This window comes from Molothrus ater, chromosome 16, assembly GCF_012460135.2.
Source record: "Molothrus ater isolate BHLD 08-10-18 breed brown headed cowbird chromosome 16, BPBGC_Mater_1.1, whole genome shotgun sequence".
Classification (NCBI taxonomy): domain Eukaryota; kingdom Metazoa; phylum Chordata; class Aves; order Passeriformes; family Icteridae; genus Molothrus; species Molothrus ater.
The window spans coordinates 1,897,220-1,907,637 of record NC_050493.2 but is presented as its reverse complement, the minus strand read 5'-3'; the positions used below and the strand labels follow the sequence as shown (position 1 = coordinate 1,907,637).

At 49.4% G+C, this 10,418-nt stretch overlaps 1 protein-coding gene across 1 annotated transcript; it reads right to left on the bottom strand.

Annotated features, from left to right (window-relative positions):
- Positions 1-403: 403 nt before the first annotated feature.
- Positions 404-7,307, bottom strand: C1QTNF8 (C1q and TNF related 8). The gene is given in 6 exon segments (XM_036392610.1): positions 404-951; positions 2,324-2,548; positions 6,954-7,114; positions 7,116-7,173; positions 7,176-7,241; positions 7,244-7,307. Coding segments are annotated over 6 exon segments (1,122 nt in total).
- Between the last annotated feature and the right edge of the window lie 3,111 nt (positions 7,308-10,418).

Below are 10,418 nucleotides of genomic sequence, written 5' to 3'. Positions count from 1 at the left end.
AATTTTTGCTGTCAGCTTGGCAAACTCTTCAGGGATGTTCCTGAGGGTCTTTACAGGGACCAGGCAACCTTCTGGAATTTTTTGTGCAGGTGGAACAGCCACCTTTGTCCACACAGGGGTGGAAACCCACCCTTCCAAGGGCTGCAAATATTCCAAATGGAATGGGAGATGCAGAGAAAGAAGGGAAATTTTCGCTGTCAATTGGACAAACTCCAGGGATGCTCCTGAGGGGCCACAAAGGGAGCTGGGAACCTTCTGGAATTCTTGTGCGGCTTGGAGCCACACAGATGTGGGAAAACAACACTTCCAGGGCCACAACCATTCCAGATGGAATCCGAGATGCACTTTTAGGTGGAAGACACTGCTGGATGGCCCAAAGCTTTTCCCTGGAGCCAAGGAGCTCCTACTCCAGGGCGGGTTTGATCAGGTGCCCGTTGAAGATGATGTAAAGATCCGACTCCTCGCTGTAAATGGCGTTTTCCCTCTCCCTCTTGAACATCCTGATCCAAACCTCATCCCCTTCCTGCAGATCCAGCATCAGGCTCTGGCTCTGCATGATGCTCCTGTCACTGGGCTGGGCATACAGGATGGCCACGGCCTGCTCGTTCCTCATCAGGTGCACGTAGGTCTCCTTGAAATTCCAGGTGTGCACGTTGAGGCTGAAGTAGTAAACGCCGGGCACGTAGCAGAAGAACTTCCCGGAGAACATGTTGAAGTGCTGGTAGAGGTTGACGAGCTCCGTGTCGAAGGTGACGTGCTGGAAGTAGTCGGAGCTGTGCAGGGGCTTGCGGCGGCCCACGGAGAAGGCGGCGAAGAGCTGCTTGCAGGGGTGGCCCTGGGGGCCAGGCTGGCCCTTCTGGCCCTTGCGGCCGCTCAGCCCGCGGGATCCGCGCTCTCCCGCCTTCCCCGCGGCGCCGGGGAGCCCCCGCTCGCCCATCTCGCCCTTCTCGCCTGCCAGGGTGGGGGGAAAGAGGGAAAACATAAGGATGGGCAGGTCAGGTGGTGGGAATGGCCCGGAGACAGGCAGCAGAGGAGCTGCTGGGGCGTTTGCCCAGCCTGGGAGTATTGGTCAGATATCAGCAGCTTCCCAGTTCCCAGAAGGATTAATCTATGGTCAGATATCAGCACCTTCCTATTCCTCTGAAGGATTAACCCATGGTCAGATTTCAGCACCTTCCCAATCCTCAAAAGGATTAATGCATGGTCAGATATCAGCACCTTCCCAATTCCCAGAAGGATTAATCTGGGAACATCAATCAGATATCAGCACCTTCCCAGTACCCAGAAGGATTAACCCATGGTCAGATATCAGCACCTTCCCAATGCCCAGAAGGATTAATCCATGGTCAGATAACACCTTCCCAATTCCCAGAAGGATTAACCCAGGAATATCAATCAGATATCAGCACCTTCCCAATTCCCAGAAGGATTAATCCATGGTCAGACATCACCACTTTCCCATTCCTCTGAAGGATTAACCCAGGAATATCAATCAGGTATCAGCACCTTCCCATTGCCCAGAAGGACTAATCCATGGTCAGATATAATAAGCACCTTCCCAATTCCCACAAGGATTAACTTTGGGCCATGTTTGGGCACCACCATATTTTGGGGACCCCTTGACCTTGTTTTGGACACATTTTGGGCATGACAACTTTTTGGGCACCCTTTGACCTTTGGGCACAATTTGGGCACATCTTGACCTTGTTTTGGGTGCCCCTTGACCCTGTTTTGGGCACAACCATATTTGGGGCATCCCTTAACCTGGCTTTGGGCACATTTGGGTGTAACCACATTTTGGGCAACCCTTGACCTTGTTTTTGGCACTTTGGGGCAAGTCTAGGCACCACCGCATTTTGGGCACCCCTTGACCTTGTTTTGGACACATTTTGGGCATGACAACCTTTTGGGCACCCCTTGACCTTTGCTTGAGCACATTTTTGGACACCTCTTGACCTTAGTTTGGTACTTTGAGGCACATTTGGGCACGCCTTAACCTCATTTTGGGCACTTTTGGGCACAACCACATTTTGGACACCCTTTGACCTTGTTTTGGCACTTTGGGCCACATTTGGGCACCCCTTGACCTTATTTCGTGCACCTTTGGGCACAGCCACATTTTGGGCACCTCTTAACCTCATTTTGGGCACAGCCACATTTTGGGCACCCCTTAACCTCATTTTGGGCGCTTTTGGGCACAACCTGATTTTGGGCACTTTTGGCCACCCCTTGCCCTCGTTCTTGAATTTTGATCTGAATTTTTCCGTAGGGAAGCAGCGAGGAAGAGCAGCAAGGAGAAGGCCGGGGAGCGAGCTTCACCCACCTTTGAGGATGGTGATGTCGATGGTGGGCTGGATTTTGGGCAGGGAATACTGGGGATGGGCGCTCATCCTGGCAGACCTTTGGGAGAAGATGGACACGGGCTGCTCCGAGGGCCCGCAGCACCTCACGCACGCCAGGCGCCGCCTGGGCAGCGCCTGCTCCTCCTGGGAGCCGGCATTCCCGGCGGGAAGCAGCAGCAGCAGCAGGATCACGGAGCTCATCCTCCCTGGGGAGCAGCTGGGGAGGAGAGGGAACACAAACCATTAACGGGGCGATCCCAATCAGGGCCAGCTGGCGAGTGCTTTCCTTGGGGTTAATGATTAACGGGTCCTGGAGTGGCGCCGGGAGACTCCAGGTGGGAATGGTGACCCTCGGAGCGCTGGAAAAGGCGATTCCTGGCTGGCATTACCTGTGACAGCTGCTGAGAGACACCAGGTCAACAAAAGGACGGGGGGGGGAAAAATCCCAAGCCAAACAAAACCTGCTGGGAGGAGAAGCTCCGCTGGAAAAGCTCTTGGAGCGACCGCTATGGGAAATTTCTAGGGAAAAGACAAAAGTGATGCTCTGTTGGCTTGTTTGGTGCTTCAGTATCCCAAAAAATTCAAAATGAAGGGCAAAATGTGGAATTTTTTCAAAATATAGAGCCAAAAGCTGATTTTTGGGGGGGAGGAAAAGCCTAGAAGAATACCAAACCCAAAGGAAATCAAAAGCATTTCTGTCTTTTAATGTTCTCTGGCAGCCTCTTGCTGGTGACTTCTTTCCATGGTTTATCCATTCCCATATTCTTGGAATTCCTGTGTGCATTTTCCGGTTTGATTTTTCCGTGTGTGGAATCAAAACCCAAAGAGCTGCACCAAACTGGACGAAGCTGGATTTGCTCGGCACAAACCCCGGGGGTTTAGGAATCCTTGGTTAGATTTTCATCTGCTCCTGGTGAGCTCCAAAGGTTCTGGATGCTGGGAGAGATCCGGGGAGGAAATGTTGCAGATGGGGAAAATAGAGGAATTTTCTCTGGCTCGTCATGGATCTGTTCCTAAGGAAAGATTTGAGCTGATCGTGGGAGAAATCCAAGGAGAAAATTCCTCTTCTTTTTGCCTGTTCTTTGGGAGGGATTGGAGCTCATACTGGGAGAAATCCAGGAAAAAAATTGCCTCACATGGGGAAAAAGAAGAATTTTCTCTGGCTCATCATTGACCTGTTCCTAAGGAAAATTGGAACTGATTCTGGGAGAAATTCAGGGTGAAAATTCCTCTTTTTTCTCCATCCATCTCCATCTCTCCATCTGAGGCCTTTTTTCCCTGGATTTCTCCCAGATTCAGCTCAATCCTTCCCTAGGAACAGGCGAAAAGAAGAGGAATTTTCTCTGGCTCCTCACTGACCTGTTCCCAGGGAAGGATTGGAGCTGGAGATTGGCCACTCATTCCCATTCCATGTGTAATTGGTGTCATTGCACTGATTGCAGTGCAGCCTCATCCAGGACAGATTTCTTGGATTGATGCCTCCGGGGATCTTCTCCAAAGTCCAATTAGTGAGATGGACTCGGGCTGACCCTGGGCTGGGAATGGCTCCTCTTCCACCAGCTGGAATTCCTGTGATAGGTTGGGAAGGGGGTGCTGGATGGCCTGGATTCCATTGGAAATCCAGGATTCATGGATTTCATGGATTTCATTCCATGGACATCCAGAGGGACAACTTCCAGCCTTGGAGCTGCTTCCCTGGGAACAAAATGAGCCAGGAGAGGCAAAAAGGAGGATAAATTTGTCAGGAGTGGGACTGGACCAGCATTCCTGGGAAATGTTTTCTTCCCATTCTTCCCTGCTGCAAAAGAAGTGCCACTCACACCGTTCCAGCTTCCTGGAAATCCAAGAAATCCTTATTAGCAGGAAAATAATGACTTTGCCTCTGAGAGCAGGGAATGCTCTTTCCTGAAATCCATCAGGACTGGAAATACCTTTGGATTTGTACAATTGTAATTGTACCTCATTCCAGTAGCAGCTGGAGGAGGGATCAATCCCCCTTTTCCATCAGCATCCATTGCTTGAATTCCATGTAATTAAATCCTTTTTAAAGCCATCTTTGAGTTTCCAACCGGGAATAGAAACACAGGAAGATTAAATGGGCAGAAAATCCTGAAAAACAGCCCAGGATGGACTTGATGGTCTTGGAGGGCTTTTTCAACCTGAGGAATTCCAGGACTTCCTGAGCCACACTCTGAATTCCTGCTGGTGTTTTCCTTCCTAGGGTTATTCCTAGGGCTCCACTTGCAAAAGAAATCCATGACTATCCTTGCTTTAAATTCATGGACAACACCAGGCACCGCCCCTTTTAATTTAAGACAAACCTTGATTAAACCCCTGCAGTTAAACCCAAAACCTTGATGGAAAACTCACAGATGTGCCAGCTCTGAAGACCAGCACCATTCCAGAAATATGGAAAATATTCCAGTTGCGCCTTTTTACCTTTGATTTTCTCTCCAGCCTGAATCTCCTCACGGCTCCGGAGCTCCTTGGATCGGGAGCAGCAGGAAACGAGGCATCCTCAGGGCTGGGATTGTTCAGCACCGCGCTTCCTCTTGGAAAGGATTTCCCCGGGATTTGTTTTATTTTCTATCCCTGGAGGATCTAAAATTTCTTAGTAGGCAGCTCCTTGTGGAAAAGCCCAAAGCAGTGGAGGATTTTGTGAGTTTTCCAAGGAAAATGCTGCTGGGTTCCGTGCTGAGCTCCTGCCGGACAAAATATCCCGGAGGTCCTGCAGGAGCTGGGCTGTGGCAGAAGTGATTTGAGAACTCCCAGGCAGGAATATTTGCATCCCAAAAAGGAAGAGGGTTAGGAATTCCCACAGCCTGTTGTGGCTGGAGGATGAGCGAGGTCCTTGGCCCGGGTGTTTATCCAAGCCTGGCCTGATGGAGAAGAGGGGCTGGACGCGCTGCTGGAGCTGTGAGAGAGGCAGGAACGCAGGGAAAAACGGGATCCAGCCATGGAGAGATCCAGGAGTGGAGCTGCAGCTGGATTTGCAGTGCCTGGGTGAACATTTGCCTGGGAATTCACAGCTCTTTTCCAATTATCCAGTTTATTTTGAATTTTCTGATTTTTTTTTAGCCTGGGCCTGTTTCCAATGGGGGTGATTCCCTGAATTCCTCCATCCTGGGAGGAGCCAGCCCTGAGAGCAACCACTGGGGTGCTCCCCTGCTGGGAATTCCCCAGGAATGGGAAGAAACAAGGTTCCCAAGGAAATATCCCTGCAACCCGGGGGGGATTGAATGGATTTAACACAATTCCACGGGGGTGCTGCAGGAGGAGAGGCTGTGCCTGGATGGAAACATTCCCTGGATTCCTGCAAATTCCCAAGGTTCCATCCTGCCCTAGCAGGAGGAGGTTCGTGATTCCCAAGGGAACAATTTTTCCCTTTTTCCTTCTCTTCATCCCAGGATTCCACCCTGCAATGGGACAGGGGGCAGGAGGATGCTCCTGATTCCCAAGGAATACGGATAGGGAGCAGGAGGAGGTTTGTGATTCCCAAGGGAACAGCTTTTCCCTTTTTCCTTTTCTTTATCCCAGGATTCCACCCTGCAATGGGACAGGGAGCAGGAGGAGGTTTGTGATTCCCAAAGGAACACGGACAGGGAGCAGGAGGATTCCCGATTCCCGAGGGAACACGGACAGGGAGCAGGAGGATTCCCGATTCCCGAGGGAACAGCTCTTCCCTCTCTCCTTCCCCGTGTCCCTGCCTGCACCTCTGATTCCCGCAGTGCCCTGGAATTGTCCCTGCTCCAGGCTGGGCGGCTCCCTGGCAGGATTCCCGGCTCCCGAGGCAGCCCAGGCAGTGATTCAGCAGCAATTACAGTAAAAGTCATTCCCAGGGCAGCTTCTCCCGCAGGACAAACCCCCCTGATGGAAGCGGCCGGCACCGATCCCTCCTTCACCCTTCCCGATGGAAAAGCAGCTTTCCCGGGATTCGGGAATTCAGCGGGAATTCGGGGTTGTCCCTGCAGAGGGTCCCGGGTGGGATTTTCCCCCCAGGATGCGGTGCCTGGATCCCGCCCGGCCACGCTCCCATCCCAGAGCGAGCAGCGCATTCCAAAGGGCTGGAAAAGCGAATTCCCTGGAGGAATTCGAGGGAGCAGCGCATCCCAAAGGGCTGGAAAAGCGAATTCCCTGGAGGAATTCGAGGGGGCAGCGCATTCTAAAGGGCTGGAAAAGAGAATTCCCTGGAGGAATTCGAGGGAGCAGCGCATTCCAAAGGGATGGAAAAGCGAATTACCTGGAGGAATTCGAGGGAGCGGCGCATTCCAAAGGGATGGAAAAGCGAATTCCCTGGAGGAATTCGAGGGAGAGGCGCATTCCAAAGAGAGAATTCCCTGGAAGCTTCCAGGCCTGTGGAGGCTCCGGGAAGCGGCTCCTCCCTGCCCTGCGTCCCGCGGGCACGGCGGATCCATCCCCATCCCGCTGGGAAAGCTCCGTCCCGGGGTGTGCGGGGTGGATAACGGGACAGGGAATTTTAATTGGGATAAATCAAACCAGCCCAGCACTCCCCAGCCCCCTCATTCCCGCTTTTCCCAAGGAATCTCCCAGCAGGGTGGGAATGCTCTGCTCCCACGGGGGATCCCATCCCTTTATCCCGATCCCTGGAACTCACCTGGTCCCTCAGAATCCCTGGATTTTCCTTCCCTCGCTGTTCCTCAGCTGCTGCTGCTGCAGCTCTCCAGCCAGGCTGCAGCTCCCGTGCTGGGATCCAAGAGAAACACGGAAAGTCCGCCTGGATCCTTAGGAAACCTTGGCAAAAGGAATTTTTCCCCTGGTTTTCTTTGCTTGCACCAACTTGTGCCGGGCTCCTGAGCCTTTGTCCCGCTCAGTTTCTTCAGGATTCGCTGCCAGTCTGGAATTCTGCAGGGCCTCTCCCAGGGATGGAAATAAAAATGAAAAAAATTGGGATTTAAAAAAAAAAAAAGGATGAAAAAAACTCCACCACAGAACCCAAAACCACATCCAGAGTTCCAGCCAAGAGGGAAAGTGCTGGGATCACATGGAAAGAATTTTTCTTTGCGAGTTTTCGGCATCTTTTTAAGCAGGAGAAAGGGAAAAAAAAGGAAACAACCAAGCCACAATAAAATCTCTGGGATTTGTGCATTTCTGTATTTCCAGCATGAGCTGGAAAAGCAGGAATGGCTTTGAGGTGAAAGAGGGGAGATGTGGATGGGATATGGGGAAGGAATTCTTCCCTGGGAGGGGCTGGGATGGATTTCCCAGAGCAGCTGTGGCTGCCCCTGGATCCCTGTGATGTCCCAGGCCAGGCTGGATGGGTTTGGAGCAGCCTGGCAGGGTGGGAATTGTCCCTGCCCATGGACCTGGATCAGCTGGAAGGGCCCTCCCAACCCAAACCATTCCAAAATTCCATGGTTTTCATGCCCACACTTTATACCCTTGGTCACTTTCTTGGGAAAAACACTTTGGGGATTTATTTAAAGGCGCTTCGGGCTCTGAATTTAATTTTCCCATTCCTCTTCCTTTTCTTCCTTTTCTTCCTTTTCTTCCTTTTCTTCCTTTTCTTCCTTTTCTTCCTTTTCTTCCTTTTCTTCCTTTTCTTCCTTTTCTTCCTTTTCTTCCTTTTCTTCCTTTTCCTTTTCCTTTTTTCCTTTTCCTTTTCCTTTTTCCTTTTCCTTTTCCTTTTTTCCTTTTCCTTTTCACTGCTTCCCATGGATTGCAGCAGGGGTGGAAGCTCCAGGTATCCCATGGCAGCTCCAGCACCGTTCCTTGGGCAGGGATGAGAAGGAAAAGGGAATCTCAGCTCAGCCTGGGAACACCAGGAGGGAAAGGGGAGTTTTGCCCTCTCTGTGCCTTTCCCGTTCCAGGTTTAAATAGTCCTTTCCCTGGAGTTTTCCTGATCCATCAGAGCTCCCAGAAATTCCCATTCTGCCCCAATTCCCAGTGCTCCCAGTGCCCCCCACAGCTCTGAGGCCTGGAGCAGAGGCGGGGCTGTTTCCATGGAAAAGCTGACACAGCTCTGCAACAGCTTTTCCAAATAAAAGAAGGAAAACAACCTTTAAATCCATGGGTGGAGCTGGGATAAATAAGGAAAAAAAAAATCCTTGGTGGATGAGTTTTGTCAGGAATGGTTTGGAATTGGTGGAGTTTAAGGAAACGAGGAGGTGATGTTTTTTTTTTTTAAATTAAAAAAAAGGATTTTTGAATAGAAATAAATTCAAAAATTGAAAAGAAAAATATTTTTATAAGGAAAGTACTTTATGAGTGAAATATTTTATGGATAAAATAGTTTCATAAATAAAATATTTTTTTAAAGAAAAGGTTTTTATTAATGAAAATATTTTTATTTAAAAAAAAGTTTTCCCACTGTCCTGGCGTGACCCCAAGCAGGATCCAGCTCTCCATGGGACACCCTCTGGATCCCAGCTCCTCCAAATTCTCCAAGGCCAAAAAACTCTGGAATTTGAGGGGCCACAGCTCTGCTTTCACGGAGGGTGAGGCTGCTGCCAGGAGCTTCCACACGTGGGCAGGAAAACAGAGACTAAACTGAAGAAAAAAGAGGATTTGGGGGTCTGAAAACCTGGAAAACTGGTCCCAGACTGTCCAGGAATGGTCCAAATGGGAGCTTTTAATTTAGTCTGGATTTTATGTAAGCAGTGCTGGTGTCTCCAGAATAAACAGGATTTTGCCTCTTGGAATGACAGCTTGCTTTTTGGGAATAATAATCCCATTCAGGCAAGGATATTCCTGTTTACACAGTGGATTTATAGGGCTTGGATTTTGTCCTGTGGGAGGAAAAAAAAAAAAGACAAAAATCAGTGTAGAAAAATGAGGAATAGGGAGTCCAAAAAAGAGGGAATTCAACAATATCCTGGTAGGAGAGAAGAGGTTGAGAAAACTGGGAATGTTTCCCTGGAAAAAGGAAAAAAAAGAAACCTCAGAGCCCCCTGGGGAGGCTGCAGGGAAGATGGAGAGGCAGGAAAAGTGGGAATGGTTCACAGCTGTAAAACCTGTTCTTCTAAATTCCTGAGAGGACCGAGAACCCAAGGATTTTACATTTAAATTTTTGTTATTTTAAATTCCTGAGAGGACCTAGAACCCAATGATTTTACATTTAGGGTTTTTTTTGTATTTTTAATTCCAGAGAGGACCAACAATCCAAGGATTTTACATTTAAATTTTATTTTAAATTCCTGAGAGGACCAAGAACCCAAGGATTTTACATTTAATTTTTTTTGGTATTTTTAATTCCTGAGAAGACCAAGAATCCGAGGATCTTACACTTAATTTTTTGCTATTTTAAATTCCAGAGAGGACCTAGAACCCAAGGATTTTACATTTAAATTTTTGTTATTTTAAATTCCTAAGAACTAGAACCCAAGGATTTTACATTTAATTTTTTTTGCTATTTTAAATTCCTGAGAGGCCCAAGAATCCTGGGATACTCCGAGCTGAGCTCACGAAGGAGCTTTTCCGGGCAAGTTTCTCAAACCAACTGCAAGGCTGGGTGCAGAAGGGATTTTGTGGAGCATCTGGAGCTGCTTTTCTGTGGGAACAGCTTGAGCTGGGAGGTCAGGGAAGATCATTTTGCTCCCGAGGAAAGGAGCTGGGCCACGCCTGGAGGAGCACAGGGAGGGCACAGCTTGCCCTGCCACGAGTCACTGCTGGCCAGCCAAGGGCACCTTGTCCTGCAGCTCCAGAAACAGGAATTCTTGAAGAGAATAAAAATGAGCAAAAAACCGATTTTTTTTTTTCTTTATGATCTAAAAATGGGTTGATTTAGATGAGATATTAAGAGTTTTTTTTACAGTGGGGTGGGGAGTCCCTGGCACAGATTCCCAGAGAAGCTGTGGCTGCCTCATCCCTGGAAGTGTTCAGGATGGGGCTTGGAGAACCCTGGAAGGTGCTGGGGGTGGAACTGGGCGAGCTTTAAGGTCCCTCCTCACCCAAACCATTCCCATTCCATAGAAAATGGAATTTTGTCCTTTCCCAAGGGAAATTCCTCCTCCTGCCTGGTCCAGAGCAGAGCTTGGCCATGAATTCCCATTATTCTTCCCCAGCCATGTCAGTTTAGGGAGGTTTTGGCCATAATTCCAGAGGCTTTTTGACCATAAT